Below are 18,355 nucleotides of genomic sequence, written 5' to 3' on the forward strand. Positions count from 1 at the left end.
TGGAGTCTTGGTTGTGATTTTATGTACAGCAGATAGCAGTTACATATGACTGAAAAACGCTATTCTCACAAGCCTTAAGTGTTTAAATGAAAAGAAGAAAACTGTATACAGATGCAAAGAACTCAAATGCTTTCTTTCATTTGGTTTTAATACAAAAATCCAGAGATATCATACATCACCATCTCAGATTTGATCTTTCACATTATACCCAAATTAGGGGAAAGGGGGCAGAAGAGATCGTGAAGGGGAGAGAAAATGAACAGAAGAAGTAAAACAAATTCAATATGCTTATGTTAACTCGCCGTCTTGGGCAACAGGCTTTGATGCTGAACACTGATGTTTACAGGAGCCATTTTCAATAACCAAAAGTCCTCTGAAGTGAAATGTGTTCTAGGCTCATTTTCACGCTGACTGCCAGACTTCCTGTGTACATGCAGATAAAACCATTTCGAACAGTGGCCACAGCTATAACACAACTGAAGTTTAAGAACTTCAACCAGATTTACAAATGATTATCATCAAGAGGCGTTTCACTGTTCAATGGTGGACAGGTATGGGGTCCGTCGTATTGCTTAAATTTAACCAACTCTCTCAAAATTATGTATAAACGTTAAGAGTAGCAGTGTATCTGAAATGGAGCAGGATTCACAACCTTTACAGTTTTTAATTCTGTGCTACAAGGTGCCCCATAATAAACAGACACTTACAAATTCCAAGTTGAACCGGAAAGAGTGAAGGAAGCACAGTCCCAACAAATAAACTCTTTATACCTTGAGGCTGTGGCCCCTATAGAAGTCAGGTCCTCCAGGCAAACGCCACCTCCCCGTGTAGATGTATGGTTTACTGGACCTTTACTACAGATACAGACCCACCTGTGCTCACTGGGTGTCCTCTGTGTCTACTTTGGGTCTTCGGGAACTCTTTCTGCTCAGGTTCTTTTAGATCTGTCCGAGGTCAGATCCACTCCAGCCCAGTTTCCCCATTACCACAGTGACAGCTGTGTGTTATTTTTATTTAAATGAGCGTTTCGTTTAAAACAAGGGGAGCACAGTATGAGATAAGGGTGCTGAAGCAGCACCAGGTCAAACGCGAGTGGTTGCTGTTACCGTTATTGATCAGCTCTGGACAAACCGACAGTCCGTGTCCATCCATCACAGTTTGTCCCAACAGTTTGCCAAAAACTATTGTTTATATTCAGCATGTTTTGTCAGCTCTATTAAAAAAAGTAAAATGGCCACTCTGTTATTATCCTCTTCCCCCCCCTTTTCCCCGCAAATATACACACAACCTCATTCATGCATTCACACACACACACGCGCACACACACACACACACACACACACACACACAGTCTCAACACACATGCACACACCCAGTCCTGATATTCACCATGTGGGAGAGAGCCAAGCCAAGCCACGTCAGACCCGATTATGCTGAGCCAAAGAACAAAACACTCATTTTTGCTTCCGGTGTATGGACCTACAAAATGGTTGCCAGGCGTACCACAAGACTCTGTGCTCGGCCCAATTCCTTTTTCTCATCTGCTGTTGTTGCTGTGTTCACATCTCATTGGCTAGTTCCTCAGTTTCTGTGGAAATGTCTCCGTTGGCGATCTTGGTGTTCTCCTCATAACCAGGGGGCATGAAAGCTAATGTATATGGGTAAAGCTTGTGACATTCGGCACGGTACGACTCTGCCCGCTCCTTACAGTTGCCCAGGACTCCGCTCCGAAGACACTCCAGGATCTCCGTGCAGATCTGGAGGGGGGGGTGAAATAAAAATAAAAAACACATATCAAACTATTACTCGAAATGAGAAGTGAACGATGGGCCGCAATCGCAGTCAATATCAACTGTGGGATCAATTTAAGTTAGTACCACTGATTTTCTCATCACAAATTTCCAAGAAAACACACCTGTATGGTTCTGTTACTGAGTGACTCGTCTAGTGCAGTGGCCAGCTCTGCTGCCTTTGTTTCCGTCGAGGAGTCCAGATACACCATCATCTTTGCAGCTGCAGAAGAGAGAGAAGTATGTCTGTAAGTATGTCTGTGTGTTTGAGGCAGGAGTAAAACATTTCATAAAATTTCGGAGGAATTAGTTTGAGAACTTTTAAAACATCTGGAAGTGAGAGATTTTTTTTTTGACTGACATAAAAGCCAGATTTTTCCTTGTGAATACACATGAGTGTCACAATCATTTTATTCACATGTACTTGGCTTTAATTATTTAGCAAATGTCTTCAAGAGACACTACACCCCTAGTTAAATTCAGCTATTTTGTCAGTTTGGATTTCAACATAGACCCTCACAGATTGTGTGAACTATTAAGTACAAGTCTTATGTCAATCAATCATTTAAAAAAAAAAAAATATTATTATTATTTTTTTTTAAAGAAAGCAGGGTATAGATGTGACGAATATTCAGCAACAGCCGGAATGAGAGCCAATCAGGAGGTTGTCAACTCCTCCGGAAACCGAAGCAGTTTAGTGCATGGCTATGGGAGTGTGGCATTGGCAAAATAGATATCTGAATATTTTCTGGGATTTTATCAGTAATCAGTTTATATTAATATTTTCTGCCAGGTAGAGTGTGTCTTGGTGCTAAAGTATTCAAATTAGTTTGAAACCATTTCTCACAAGTGCTTGAATTGGCATCACATCTCTCCATTATTGTGGCTAACAGATAACACCAGAAGGTTTATAGATTTCTCATTCCTTCTTCATTTCCACTCACAGATGGCAAAACAAGTTAGTTATAGAGGGGTCTTTATCAGTAGTCAGCTTGTCTAAGCCAAACCAGCTCCACAGGAGTGAAAATGATAAACATCTAGCAATGAAATATAATAGTGTACATTTGGGAAGCTGTGTTCACTCATTTCTAGCTTGCACCTTTAGGCAGCTATTCTAAAGTAGCTTAGCATGTGGCATGGTGACCTCATAGGCCTACACACACACACACACACACACACACTAGTCTATTCTACTCAGCTACATGATGCAGTGAATGTGTAGACTCTGTCAAAGTTTGATACTGATTGTTCTTTGCAAAATGAGAAACACAATTGAGGTCATCTTGCACAAACAACATGCGAAATGCTGATAACCATGGTTTTGTTTTCCTAAATATTACCTACGTGTGTTTAACACGTTATATGGTGTAGGTCACTGGGACCAAAATAAAATCGCAGACATCCAGTTAAGTCATACTATAGCACATCAATAAAGATGTTCAAGACATCACAACTCCAGAACTACCAGTTTGCCAGAGCCAAGAGATTTATCACTTTAAGTGTGAACATCCCGTAAGGAAACCTAAATAGGTAAATTTCCACGACTGATTAGCAGCAAAATTAAGAAAAACAAGCTTTTCTTTTTTTGGCCTACCAGCTAGTCGGTGGGGTATAGAGTTGGAGTGCTTGGTGAGGTAGGCCTGGTTGAAGCTCTTTGCGTTACTGTCTCCAAAAAGCCGGGTGATCTCCTGCTTCAGCACTGTCCTGACCACCTCCGGCAGCTCCTTACTCTCTGAGACTGGAGGGAGGAGGAGAAAGTGATGAGGGAGGGACAGTGAGGTAGAACAATCAAAACAAAAGAAGTGATGAAGAATGAGAGAAAAGGAAGAAAGGATGTACACAAGAAATGCAATTAAAAACCAGTGTTGTGTATTAACACTGAAGCCAACTACCTCCTTTAAAGAAGCGTACTAGACACTGGTGCAGCCATGGGTTGTCTGGGTCAATGGCCAGTGCTCTCTTCACTGACTGGAGCATCAGGAGGTATTTTTCTGAAAAGACAAGACACATTGAAAACAGGTCAAGGAAAATGAAAGGTAAGGATGAGATGGAGATGGTGAAGCTAAAGTAACACTAAAGAGGGGCTGATTGACAACCTTTCCTGAAGTAGATCTCAAAGGCCAGTAGGTGTGTGTCTATTTTGTCTTTGACCAGGTGTTTGAGAGGCATCAGGAACTTGATGGCTTCTTCCAGTGGATTTTCTACCTACAAATAGGAAATGAAGAGAGATGGGAAACTGTTAGTGTCATTTAAACGACTGGTTTTCTAAATTGCTTGCTCCATGTTTATCTCACCAACCTTGACCAGTTTGTCAGGAATGAGCTCCTCTTTGGGCCCTCCGATCTCCTCGTCATCCTCTTCTTTCTTCTTCTTCTGGTTCTTAAGCTGCTTCTCCTTCTCTGCATTCTTCTTCTCCTCCTCCAACTGGGCTTTCTTCTGAGCTCGCCTCTGCTTGTTCCTGAGCTTCTTAAGCTCTTTGTCCGAGAGGTTTGCTAAAAAGAGGGAACAAGGACAGGGTTTGTGTTGCACAAAGTCAACTAATTTCTTTGTTTTTTTGGTTTGAAAAGTCTCGTGGCTCCGTCTCCTCTCACCTGTGTCGGCCTGCAGCTCCTTGCTGTCGTCAGTCAGGGGGTTGTCATGGAGGCTCAGGTAGATCTGAATGGCAGTTATGGCAGCCTTGTAGTAGAAGGGGTGCATCCGGAGCACGTCCTCCAGCTTCAGTAGGTCAACGTAAGAGCGGAGCGTCATCTTCCTCATACAGTAGGTGTGGAAATCAAACTGGTCATCTGTGATCTCCACAAAATGCTGATGAGGGTGTGGAAAGACAAAAAAAAAAAAGATATGTAAACAAATCATTAGATTTATTCATAAACAGACACCATCTAGGTAGAAAAGGAGTCAAGTGCAAGCAAATATGAAAATATAGTGCAGTCCCTGCGAGGGCAGGCTCACCCTTTCGATCTCATGGCACTTCTTTAGAGCCTCCCCAAACTTGTTCATGCCCTTGTAGGCCAGTGCACATTCAGTCTGAAACCACATACACTGCATCTCGTTTAGGTTCTCCACTGCTGATGCTCCCTCCTTGGAGAACGCAGGACACAAAGAGGTATGTGTGAGCAAAGAAAGTAAGACAGGAACATGCTCAATTATCAAGTCAACTAGTTTAGCATTCCTGCCAAGCTATTATTCATATGGACACTCATGAACAGGCTTGTTTAGGTTGACTCATTTGTATATATTGCTGCCAATTTTATAAAAAGGCACAGTACAATCACTGTTCAATCTTTAAGTTTTTGTTGAACAACCCACTGAGAGCTATATTCAAAGCTGTGTTACAGTTTTTTTTTTTTAAATTGACATTTTCTCACCCGTGTGAACTTAGAGCACATTTCCTCTGACTCTTTGATCATACCAGCCTTCAGCATGTACTTGGCACACTTGGAGTTAATGAATCGGTCTGCGGTGTCCAGAGCCTGGGCTTCATCCATCCACTGAGCAGCCTCTCTGATGTTCCCAGCATGCTGTGGGAGGATAAAGGTCAACACAGCTGTCATGACAACAGCCAAGCAACAGTACACTCCTTAAGTATGTAAGACAGTACAGGATACCTTATAAATCTTGGCTTTAATAAGGAAGAGTTCAATGAGTGTAGGTGTGCTCTCGATGGCTGTGTTGATGTATTCTAGAGCCAGTGTCTGCTGGCCAATCATGTCATAGTGCTGTGCCAGGAAGTATTGCACCCAGAGCAACGTGGTCGGAGGCTCCTCCTTACCATCATCTGTGACAGTGCAAGCAAATTCTCTATTACAGCTTTATCGTTATATACAAAACAGTGCAACAGTCAATTTCCTTGCCCTTAGGTAACAAGGTTACTGTTGGCTGATTTCTATTGAAAAAAAATCATTTTAGTTTAATCATCATTTTAACAAGAAACTTATTTTCTTTAAACTACCACAGTGCAGTTTAAATCTGTGCATCATGCTTTGAAAATAGGTCTGAGGTACAAGGAAACTTAAATGCACATAAACGAGTCAGCATCATCAAACTCTTCTCACCATTTGGGCTGAACATTCGGCAGCTCTTTAATGAGGTCTCATAGCCAACCACCAACTCCTCTATTATTGCCACCTGCAAAGAGAACAAGGACAAAGTTCTTGAGCGTTACTGCAGTCTGTCATATGCATCTGTTAGGGAAGAGTTAAGAAATAATTCTAACTATTATACTAGAATATTTCCATAGTTGGACAATGCATTACGTAAGAGGAGAAAATGTATAGACAAGTCAGACATGTCTAGCGGCACTGCCATCACCTTCTCTTTGTCGTTGTACAGGGATTTAAGTGTTGTGAAGACAGGTGGGCAGCCTTTACTGAAGTTCATCCTCAGATACCTGTCCAGACACTCCCTAAACTTCTCACCTGCAGACAAACAAATGATGAGGATCTTTTCCCTCAGCTTCCTTCACACCACAGAACACAATCTAAACAAATTAATATGAATGCAGCAACTACATTGTGCTTTAATTCTGGCAACAGAAGTGTTAAACTAAACTGTCAACTGTTTTTTTTATTATTAGTTGAAAAGTATTGGTGGCCACACCAGAGAGGAAGTTGAGGGGAAGTCGCCGTGGAACTAGGCCTTTGGGAAACTTCTCCCAGGTTTCTTCGTAGATTTTGAGTTTGTCCTCTACAGTGCCTGAAAATAGACATGTAAAAAATTAAACCAGCACAATGTTGACAAGAGTAGTTTGGTTAAACAAGTAACTAAAGCCCCTTTCAAACATGCACTTGAATTCAGACATTATCCAGACTTTTTCTGGACAGACTTTGGTGTCTGTTGGCCCTGACATTACTGGGATTTTACTCCACCAGCTCCTGAGTGCAGAGACCGGATTATCTCCAACCTAGGTCATTTGTGAATAGAGGAGGTAATATTCAGGATAATTCATCATGAAGGGGCGTGTTGACGTCCATTTCCTGTGACTGCTGCGAAACCGGACAAAGACAAACACCTGACACAAACACTCATTCATTCATACGAACACAACAACGTCGAACTGGAAGGACACAATTCGTGAACTTCTGTCAGTAAGAGCAGACCTGGAAATCTTGTGAGAGCGCATCTTACACGGACTATCTCTCAATGTTGGCTACATGTTTGAAAGGGAAACTCCTGACTATGTGAGGACTTGATTCTCCTGACACTGTCTAGAGTTCATGTCTGAAACAGGCTTAATTTGTGATTAGTGATTGACATTAAGATAAAGTATAAAGATGCTTGTGCATCTAATAAAAAGAATATCTCATACTTGGTTTTAGCGCCTTCTCTAGGCCGTGGTAATAAGACCAGTTCTCTGGGTTCCTCTCCTGCAAACGATGGTACACTTCTGTCGCTTCTTCCAGACGCTCCAACTTTAACAGTAGCTCTCCTATTAAAACATAAGCACATGCAGAACAACTTATTAAAAGTGCAGATTACAGAGACAGACTTAAAAGAATGATAGATACTGTAATGTTGCACTATTCCCTATTATTAATATTCCATTAATACAATGTAGCAAAGACACATCACATTAGAGAGCAAAGCACAAGAATATAGATATTTCCCATCCTGCATATAAATCTATTTTGCTTTTAATAACATTCAATCCCCATGAGCAGAACCAACTGTGGCACACACATCTCAAACACCAAGGTCATGGTGACCCTTCCACTGGGAATAATGATTTTAACAGTTTTAGCTTTACTGGGCACCGAAGAAGAGAATCTGTACAACACTGACTCACCACGAGTCTCCTCCACAGCAAGTTTGTCACAGATCTGCTTCTCATAGTTTGAGAGATGCTCGAGGGCCTCCTTGTGCAGCCCTGCTTCCCTCAACACCTGGTTCTGGTAGAGTAGCAGCTCGCTGTACTCGTAGTCCACTTTGTCTGGAGACGTCTACACAGACAACACAAAAGAGGGAGCAATGTTATAGCTTTGTCAGATGATCTAAATGTACATAACGCTGGCAGCTACATCAATCAGTTAAAGTAATGGCAGTGTCATTCTGACAGACAGCTCCATTCCATTGTTCTATGCTTACACATATGCTATAGATCCCTTTCCATCAGACAGCTCTTAATTCAAATCAATACTTAAACTGTTTCTCTGCTCTATCTAGTTAGATTCAATTGCACCTTTCCAAAAAAATGACCAGGGTGCTTATGCAAGATCAATTCTTAAACTGCCATTAGAGTGACATTATGTATAAAAAGAAACAGAATGAAATGGAATCACTGTTTGGACTTCTGTACTTTTACTATTCCAGAAACTCTCTGTGCATATGTGCTTTTGCCTATTCACATCAGCTTGCTGTAATACATAGATGGCACAAAGACAGGAAGGAGACTGGTTTTAACCAGAGTACACCAGAGACAAAGAGAGACAGAGAGAGAAAGCTCTATTAGAATTTTGACCAGTCCACATATGATATAGACAACATTCATGCAACGGACAAAATCACATAGTAACTTGAATCCAAGGGCAACTCTATCTGAGTCCAACCTGTTGTGTTTTCCTGAATTCTTCAATTATCTTTGCAGCCATCTCATAGTCCTCCAGAAGGTGATAGGCAATGGCATATCCAATCCAGGAAGCCCGCTGTGCTGGACGCAGCTGCAGTAGCTGATACCGTGTCTCCTTTAGAAATAAAAAACATTAACACGTATTGATTTAACAGTGGCTACAAACTAACTTTGGCCTAAGCACGACGAGATTCAAAAAGTGATGCACAGCTAGGAAGATAAGGTACGAAAAAGTGGGGCGGATGTTGGAAGCATAAGGTGAGCAATTTTGTTGGTTCGTGGTACTGCCATCTGGACATTGCCATCTGGCTTTATTAAAAAAAAAAAAAAAAAAAAAAAAAAAAAAAAAAAAAAAAAAACACCACACACCCAATATGCTCTGACTCAGAGCCTCTCCATTCCCAGCTTATCCATATTTATTAATCCTTTCAGCCAGACTTTCATCTTTCCACTTTATACCTTTGCTAAATAAGCATCCAAACTCCAGACTATGTCCCAGAAGAGCTGCTCCACATTGTGGAGACTAAGAGGAACCTGATATCCACTTGCTGACTTGCTCAGTCCCGTCCAAATCACTGCCACTCTGTGTCCTGGACCAGGCAGAGCGACAGATGGAAAAGATATTTTCCCCACAAAGCCTGTGCCTTGATGTACTGATAATTATTATTTCTAATATCTTCTTCTCCAAACAATGTGTGGATGTACTCTCATAAACTGACAGTGTCCCCCAATTCCTTGTTTCAGGACGAAGTTTTCAATACCCAAATAATTTATCAGAATTATTATTTAACAAGAAAGAACCCATTGATCTCAAAGTCCCTCTGTCAATTCTCACCCTGTAGCCCTCCAGGTCTCTCATTTGGATCTGAAGGAGAGACAAGTCTCGGAGGATCTGCAGGTTGTCCTTGTCCCACTTCAGAGCGTTGCGGTAACACTTGATGGCCTCATCATACTTTTTATCCGAGCGCTGCAGTAGGCCATATACGTGCCAGCCTGAGACACAAGGGGGGTTAAGGAACATGCAGAGTTGCAGAAACACAGTTTGTCACACAATCTGAAATTCAATTAATATTAGAAAGGTGACCAGAAGTAGGAAAAGCAAATGTGATTTCACTGATTCAAAAGGTAACGCTTAATGATGACTCCTTTGCACACACACCTACGACTGTGGATATACACATGAACATGTGCTAAAGACAACCATTTCTGGTGACTTGGTTTTCAATAGGACTGTAAAAAATGATTATTTCCATTTTTTCTTGACTTGCTTTATTGTTGGGGCTATAAAATACTAGATAATGCTTCTGCTTGATAATAGTCTAAAATAACTTCTTGAAAACAAGAAAACCTGCAGCCTGTGTGCTCTGACCACACCATACCAGTTACACTTACGCAGGAAACATGTTAAAACTGTACTCAGGTAATGAGATGAGAGCAACAAAGTATGCTGTACATTTTGTTACATGCTTATCTTGTCATGCTTCTAAGAAAAAAATGACAAATATAAATCAAATTGCAATAAGAAATCAGCTTTCCCAAGTGGCAATTTTATTGAGTATCTAAAAAACAAAAAGCTTGTGATATATATTTTTATAACAATATAAAGTGTTAGTCTTATCAGAGAAACCTAGGCAACTGTTGAAAATCCAATTAAGCCACATTTAGTTTGTAATAAACCAGGCGCATCAACACGTTTGTATCACACCATATACACAACTAAATGTATCATTTCTGGTGTTACAGTGCAGAAGAAAAAAAACACATCTGTCTAAAGTTTACTTTATAAAAAGGGAGAAGAAACTTGCAGATTTACAACAAAGAGAGACTGCACCTATGAACAGGAAGCTGTTGATCAATGGATCTGATATTGCTACCCACAAGCTCTGCCAGGGGTCTGACTAAAGTAAGCTTGGCATGACCTAATAATTGACCCAAACCACAAACTATGAACTAAAACAAAGCATTTTGCAAATAGAAAATTCATCCTTAAATATACACTGTATAGACACCCTTTTGCCAGATGATGAGAATAGACAAAGTGAAGCTAAAAACATAGCAGCGTGCACCATATGCACATAGATATGTTGTCTTTATAGTGGGCTGAGATACATCTGATGTATCGCCTGAAAATGTGCACAGATTTCACACTGGGAGTCACAGAGACAGAGAGAGGATTTGCTGACTTTGCTCTCACGAGAGATCCACTATCCAATGGCATCTCAAGGTCCTCTGATATTACACCACATACACACACACTCACTCACTTTACAGAACTCACTGCTGAAAGTGAAATGTGCCTAATCTGCGTAACAAACCCAGAGTGTGTTCGAGTAATAACCATGTGTAAGGATACAGACGTGGCTCCTGAGGTCATTGCGCAGACCTCTTCTTACCAGATCGTAGGCCTCCTCCTTCTTCCCCAGACAGTTCAGGGTCAAGCCTTTCATTGCCAAGGTTTCTGCAGAGAGACAAGTAGACCATGAGAAATACTTATTTCCCATTAAATGTAATCATTTTCAGCAATTCATCTTTTATTCCACCCTTTCATAACTGTGCTGCTTACCTCCATGCTCTGCAAACTTGGGGTTTGAAAGGATCTGTTTGCAGAACTTGAGCCCGTTTCTGTATTGTTTGTGTTCGTAACATCGCTGTCAAAGCAAGGGCAGAAATTCACATTAGACTTACTTTATAAGGACTGACTTGAAATGTATAAAATGGCATTTTTATTTCACTGCCTTGTTTCTCTTTCAGCTCCAAGTATTACACATAAAAGTATTAAACCTCCTTAAAGAAATTACAAGCCTTTTGCCCTCAAGTTATATTTAGGTATGCAGTTGCACAATCGACAGGACAAAAGCTCTCTTTTTAAGCAGATCACTGACTACCAGGGGAGATACTGAGAGAGAGAGAGAGAGAGAGAGAGAGAGAGAGAGAGAGAGAGAGAGAGAGACAGAGACAGAGAGAGAGACAGAGTCAGAGGTAGATAGAGAGAGGAGAGAGAGACAGAGAGAGAGAGAGAGACAGAGAGAGAGGGAGAGAGAGAGACAGAGAGCGAAAAAAGAGAGACAGAGGAGAGAGAGAGAGCGAGAGAAAGAGAGACAGAGAGAGAGACAGAGAGAGAGCGAGAGAGAGAGAGGAGAGAGAGGAGAGAGCGAAAGAGAGAGACAGGAGAGAGAGGAGAGAGAGAAAGAGAGACAGACAGACAGAGACAGAGAGAGAGAGAGAGAGAGAGAGAGAAAGAGAGACAAGGAGAGAGAGGAGAGAGAGAAAGAGAGACAGACAGACAGAGACGGAGAGCGAGAGAGAGAGACAGAGAGAGGAGAGAGAGGAGAGAGAGAGACAGAGAGAGGAGAGAGAAAGACAGATAGAGACAGAGACAGAGAGAGAGGAGAGAGAGAGAAAGAGAGACAGACAGATAGAGACAGAGAGAGAGAGAGAGAGAGAGAGAGAAAGGAACAGTAAAGGTGGCAGATGGTATTTTGTTGTCCCACCAACAACTTCAATAATAGTACAAAAATGAGGACGTCAAATTCACATGCAGGTGCAAAGGTTGGTTATGAAATTACAAGAAGTTAAATACTGAAATAGGTGGACTATACCAATAACTAAGGCTTACAAACGTGTCACACCTTGTGTCTACACACTGCACATCTGTACCTATCAAAGACAATGTTACAAAAGTGTAAAAATAAAGGGTCAAAAGGCTAATGGGGAGTCAGAGACACAATTTAAGAGCTCAACACATTCACAAACACACAATAGCACAACTTTGTCATAATGTATGCAAACCTACATTTCATTTGATCGTGCAGAATACATTTTTTAAACAACTTTAACAAAACCATTACAAGAAATCCATCACCATGATTCATTCTAAAAACAAGACACTAACAACTGAGACTTGAATAATGAATCCTTGGCCCACCACTGAAGAAAATACTGGGCTGCTGCTTTGTGCATGTTCACAAAGAAAACCAAGACTTGACCACAGATACCATTAGACTGCAGAGTGAGTTTCCTTCACTAGAAATCAAATGGCAACATCTTATGTAACTTTTTTTTTTTTGTCCTTTCGGCTTATCCTGTGAGTTCAGGGTCGCCATAGCGGATCATTTGTCCGCATGTTGATTTGGCACAGTTTTTTTTTTTTTACGCCGGATGATCGGCTGGAGATGAGGATGGGCTATTGGGGGATAAGTGTCTTAAACAGAAACACTTTGACATGTGGCCGGGAAGAGCAGGGGCAAACCTCCGACCCTACTGTTGGTAGAAGGCCACCCTACCAACGGAGCCACTGCCGCCCCTAACATCTTATGTAACATTACAAAACGAATTTCACAATGATTGTTTTTTACCGCAAAGAAATAATGTTACGAAATGTGTAAAGCTCCCATAACCCTATCAGCCTGAAATGGATAATTAAATGGGTAGTAAAATATGTCTAACGTAGCAGTAACAGTCAAAACACTGATATGTTGATATTTTAAAAACTCAGCTACAAAATCTCTTTTAAATTTATGCCTTTTAAAAACCGGATTTGTGGTGAAAGTACTTGGCAAAGAAGTGCATTTCAGTTGGCAGGACGTTCTCCCTCAAATGACAGTTCAATGAGTCACAGATACATTGTGACAATATGCAGATGCTGAAATGCACACAACGGTACTGCACATTTAATATAAATTTAGCACCATTAACACCATCAGCTGTGCTTATCCAGCATGCACTCCACCTCACCCAAAATAACTTGGCAGCCTGAGTTACAGAGATGATATGAGAGAGCGGTGGCTCGGTTTAGAGGCTCGCTGCAAGGAGCTGTGGGGGGCAAATGCTAGATGAAGGGAACACATTTCAAAAGCTTGTCCTGAAACACTGACACAGATTTTTGGAAGAAAGGTGGGAATGAGGAGGATTCTTGGGGCTCCTTTGGTGTAAGCATGTTAGAACAGGTACCAGTGAAATTAATTACCTGGAAGTCCAGTTTAAGAATTTTCCATTAGTCACATGACACAAAAAACAGATTTGATCTCTTCAGGGGTTATGTATTAATGTCTAGAAATACAGTAGTATTTCTGTGCAACTTGGGGACAAACCAGAAGCACTTAGTTCTACTGGACCACCTTGCAAGTTTAAACAAAGACAAAACTATTTGATGCAAGATCAAAACTCCAATGGAGTTTCAACAATAACAATCTGAGCCTATACCATAAAGTAAGGAAAAGCGTCTCCTGTTTCCGCTGAAAGAACAAAATGAAAAGTAGTCAAACTCCACTGGCATGCACATGTTGGAAAACTGCCAACTTCTAATAATGCATTTGGGCATCCAGTCTGGGAAAGCAAAAATAAAATGGGGTGTGGTCCACTCCTGACTACAGCCAGTGAGAAAACTGTTTCAGGTCTCACATATCTTCACTGCAAAAATGTTAATGAGAGTAATTTTATTCTAGATTTTCACAATCACAATTCTCAATATCCCTAATAATTTCAAAACTGCAGTACCATACCACACTAAAAGTATGGCACTGCATCCAACATTAAAATGATTTCCTGCATTGTGTTGTGCACATTGTGAAGAATGCAATTCAGTTTTCTGCATTATTATTATACCCAACAAAGTAAATGGCAATAATAATATTAATAATAATGATGATGATGATAGTGTTGCAATTATCATTATAATTATGCAACATATTTAATCATACTATCTGCACAACATCTGGACTGTACTGTAACTTTGTTCTCCACAGAAAACAAAGTTGTTGTTTCATAATATACAATATTGCTGAACAGGAGACCAGGACAAGCACAAATTCACCAGCGAAAACTGACAACAATTCAAGAAAAAGCAATACACCTTCTAAAAGTATGCAAAAAATACAGACTCTGGATCAGACGCAGGCTTTTATTGCCAGAGACCGAGTGACTGAGTGCCAGTCATCTGCCAGGGTGCAGATAAACATCCCCCAACTCCCAGCAGAGCCCCTGCCTTTTAAAACAACCATGTTTATCTGAACAGGTTATGGTAAACTGCTTTTCATGCCACAGTCTCCACACAGTTCCCGGAATGTCAGATGTGTTTAACACACACTGACAGCTAATAAGATCGGCAGGACAAGAGAAACACTTGTTTATAACGCAGCAACTACACTCCGTACAGAGACAGTTCGGTTACTGTCACATCCTGCAAAAAGTAAGAATTAACCTTAGACTTAATCTACACGCGACTAACAATTCTGCTGACCTACATTAAACTAGAAATTGTATGTAGTGAACACACAGTAAGAAACAAACGGGTCGACACAAAGACTAAAATGTAAGAGAGGGATGGATGACGATGGGTGTATACAGCTGCCAGAGCACTGCAGGCCCGAAGCAGCTAGCTAACGTTAACATTACAGGCTTGCTGGCACAGTCACACCGGTCATACACCAATGCCAACTCCTGTTCACATTTACTACCACTTTTACCGAACCAGGTTTAGTTTGCAGACAGCAAGGTGCGCTGAACTAGGTCCCACGCACACAGGTCAAATTTCACATTTATCAAAGGGTCCGCTAAAGCAACACATGCAACGTTAGGTAGGTAGCTAGAGTTAGCTGCTTAGCTAATGCCAAATGCCCAGTCAGTGGGCTGAGCTTTGAGAGCAGGTTTGCGTGGCCCATAGCAAACGCGTAAAAACCTCGTTATTTACCAGTAAAACAGATGCTTCCCTGTGAGCTAACAAGAAAATAAGTCCAACAATATTTACAGGCATGGCCTGAGAGGCCAACTTAACAGCATACACGCCTGTTAACCCAACACTGACTTAGCGAGTTAGCCATCGTGGAACTTGCCGTTAGCGTCAAGTTGCTGCTTGTTGTGTTTGACAAGCGGTGCGGCAACAGTAGCAAATAATTAGCCGGCTAGTACATTTCCACCAACATCACTGCATTTCCCAGTAGTGCTGTGTATTAACCAACATTAAAACATTTGTCAGAATCACAACGAAGTCACAAACAACCATTTTGGTTTGAGAGTGCAGTGACAGCGAACCCCAGGGCCGGGCTAGCTAACCCATTCAATGTAGCCATTTTGCTAACAAACTGAGGCTAACGTTAACAACCGAAGAGCTGCACTGACACTCAGATGGATCTTTGAAGCCGTCGGTTGCAGGTATCACCGGTAATTAACGCCACGCAGCTCGTTAACAACCAACTAACCAGAATCCTTTTGAAGAGCGCGTTCTCCTTCGGCGGTAAAGTCACTGTCGGCATTGTTGCGGTGGAAATCAATTTCCCCCTCGACCTCAGCACATGTAGCTAAAGTTAGCCCAGGTAGTCCAGACGAGTAGAGTTGAATGATGGCGCTGGTCCACCCGCTCCAGCCGCTCCGCTCGATTGCTCCGTTTTCTCTGCAAACTCACTTCCTCCTGACGACGGAAGCTCTGACGCCTTTCAAAGTGACGGCGGCTGACTTCTACCGGACACATCCTGGAAGATTGTCATAAAAAGGTTAAAGATGCACTCCGTTCATGTACTAAGACCTATAAAATACTATAAAAAAAGTTTTTCATTTAAAAAGTATATCTCTAGCAGCCCTTCCACCCCACTGGAAAAAACACAAACTTATATAGCCTAGATATACTTGAACCTCTCCGTGTATTACGCAGCCAAGTATACTTACATATACTGTAAGCACAAGAAAAATATACTTTATGTGTATTTGTCAATAGAAGCCAAGTATAGTTAAGTACAAAACAAATATACTATACAAAAAGAATAATTTTATAGTAGTATACTTATGTATAGGTACATGTAAAGGTAATATGAACTTCAACATTTTGTATATTTGGTATACATAGTATAGGTGACCAGTCAAACAAAGTAAACCAAGTATACTTAGATAGATGAGTACATAACAATTACATTAAATTTATACTCCCTTAATTTTACTTTGAAAAAAGTACACTAGTATACCTGACTATAGCTTGTTGCAATACTTCACATCAAGTTATCTAATGTTTCACTGAAAAGTCAATTCTCAGTGTATGATCACTGCAGTTTGAGTAGCCTTTATGAGACGCTGTATGCAGATATATTTTCACTAATAATGAACAAAAAACCTGCAGTTCTTAAATGTCAAACTAGGTTTTAAGTTGCCTAATTTGGAAGCTATGATTCTATAGAGCATCAGTAAGTTGATTTATCAACTATAAAATGTCCCACTTCAAAGGATTTGTATCTAATTACAACTACAGGCTTTAATGTAAATTTCCAGAATTCAGCATGATTTCTGACCCACAAAACCATTATTATTTTATCACCAAATTGTGACTGCACACATATCTTACATGTAATGTGAGAAACGTTCCTCCTTTGCAGTTGTCCAATGTGAAACTCTACACATACCACATTCTGGCTAGTAAAGATTAAACATGCAAGTGAATTAAACAGTCTTGCCCGTTTTTGAGTAGATGGACTTTAAAACAGGTATTAACAAATACGTGTTGGGTAAACGCCAGGTTTCTTGATTGTTGCTATGAAGACTGAAACTAGTTTGAATATCTTTAGCATGTTTAGATGAGTTCTACCTTTATTTATTTCAGAATAACAAGCTACAATATTGATTGTATAGTAATACTATTCTACACTATTGGTTTGTTTTAAGTATATCATGAATAGATGTCACCTTCCCAGTTACAAATAAGAAATTCACATACTTGAAAAAATTATTAATGACATGAATGTGTGTACACCGACCAGCCACAATAATAATAGCACCTAGTGGCTTTAATACAAAAATATCACATAGTTTTTATAAAAATAATATGAAGTAATAAATGGTTAGGGATTATTATGAGCACATACAGTGGTTAAAATCAACTTCTCACCAACACTGTGGCCCTTATTTTGTATTAATAGCTGTACAGGTTTTACAATAATTAACATCACCAGTATTTTTTAAAATACATTGATTTCTTAGGGGAGATACATGCATTTTTGCTTGCGCTTTAATTTTGTGTACTTCAACCACCTCGGCATACAGTGCATCACATTTTGCTGTGTATGGGCCTTTGCTGCGCTGACCCTTGTCCTCCATGACGTTAGTAAGACCACAAGTAATAATGTTGTGGCTGATCACTGAATGAAAATGCATACATTGAAAATGTGACTAATATTAATACCTACACAGTGGTGGATATAGTATTCAAAAACTATACTTCAGTAAAAGTACAACTAAAGAATAATGTACTCTAATAAAAGTATAAGTAGCCGCTGAAGTATATATTTATATTATACTTAAAGTATTAAAAGTAAAAGTACTTGACTATTTTATCTCTGTCCTTTGCTGTGGACCAGTGCTGCTTCATGTTTGGGGGAGAAATACATAACTAATTAATGTTAACTGACATGAATAAGGGGTTAAAGATCTGATGCTTTTTTCAGTTTTATTTATTTACAGATATGTGAAATCTGTACTTAGGTACAGTAACAAAGTACTTGTACTGCATCTCTTTACATCACGGTGTCTACATGAGAAAAAAATGGCCAGTTGTACGATTAAATGAGAGAACTATTCTGCTCTCTTTAGCCTGCAGGATACAACTTTTTTAAAATGTATTAAGGGAAAAGCTTCAAATAACAAATGTTTTCGACATCCTATCCCAAAAAGATGTCAAACTTCACCCAAGGGAAAAACCAAAAGATTTGTTTCAGCTGCACATTTGTGTTCATTGATTTACTGTATGTCTGTAATTTCTTTAATATCCCTGTTCACCTTGCTTACTTATCAATATGCCTTATGTTGCTTATTTTTTACTGATTTCCCTCCTTATCTGTCTGTAACAAGTGAATCAATAAACTCTTATCTTATCTTATCTTATCTTATCTTATCTCCATCCTGCCCTGTGTACTGTACATTGTTATGCTTAGCATCTTACTTTGAAGAGATAAATCTGTTTACTCCTTTTTACAAATAATCTACTAAAATCTACCTGACAAACTTAAACAAATATACTATTTTA

The 18,355-nt window shown here is 40.1% G+C and overlaps 1 protein-coding gene across 1 annotated transcript; it reads right to left on the reverse strand.

Annotated features, from left to right (window-relative positions):
• Positions 1–130: 130 nt before the first annotated feature.
• LOC137124090 (N-alpha-acetyltransferase 15, NatA auxiliary subunit) lies at positions 131–15,736 on the reverse strand. Its single transcript, XM_067498757.1, has 20 exons — positions 15,552–15,736; positions 10,919–11,003; positions 10,709–10,813; positions 9,191–9,348; positions 8,336–8,470; positions 7,576–7,729; positions 7,099–7,218; positions 6,390–6,485; positions 6,102–6,208; positions 5,846–5,918; positions 5,399–5,568; positions 5,159–5,311; positions 4,743–4,871; positions 4,382–4,595; positions 4,089–4,282; positions 3,887–3,995; positions 3,683–3,781; positions 3,385–3,528; positions 1,916–2,013; positions 131–1,757 (listed from the first exon to the last, which is right to left on the reverse strand). Exons 1-20 carry the CDS (start codon positions 15,603–15,605, stop codon positions 1,560–1,562), a joined length of 2,595 nt encoding a protein of 864 aa, XP_067354858.1. The 5' UTR covers positions 15,606–15,736; the 3' UTR covers positions 131–1,559.
• Positions 15,737–18,355: the final 2,619 nt, after the last annotated feature.

The sequence above is a fragment of the Channa argus genome, chromosome 3 (genome assembly GCF_033026475.1).
Source record: "Channa argus isolate prfri chromosome 3, Channa argus male v1.0, whole genome shotgun sequence".
NCBI classification, from domain to species: domain Eukaryota; kingdom Metazoa; phylum Chordata; class Actinopteri; order Anabantiformes; family Channidae; genus Channa; species Channa argus.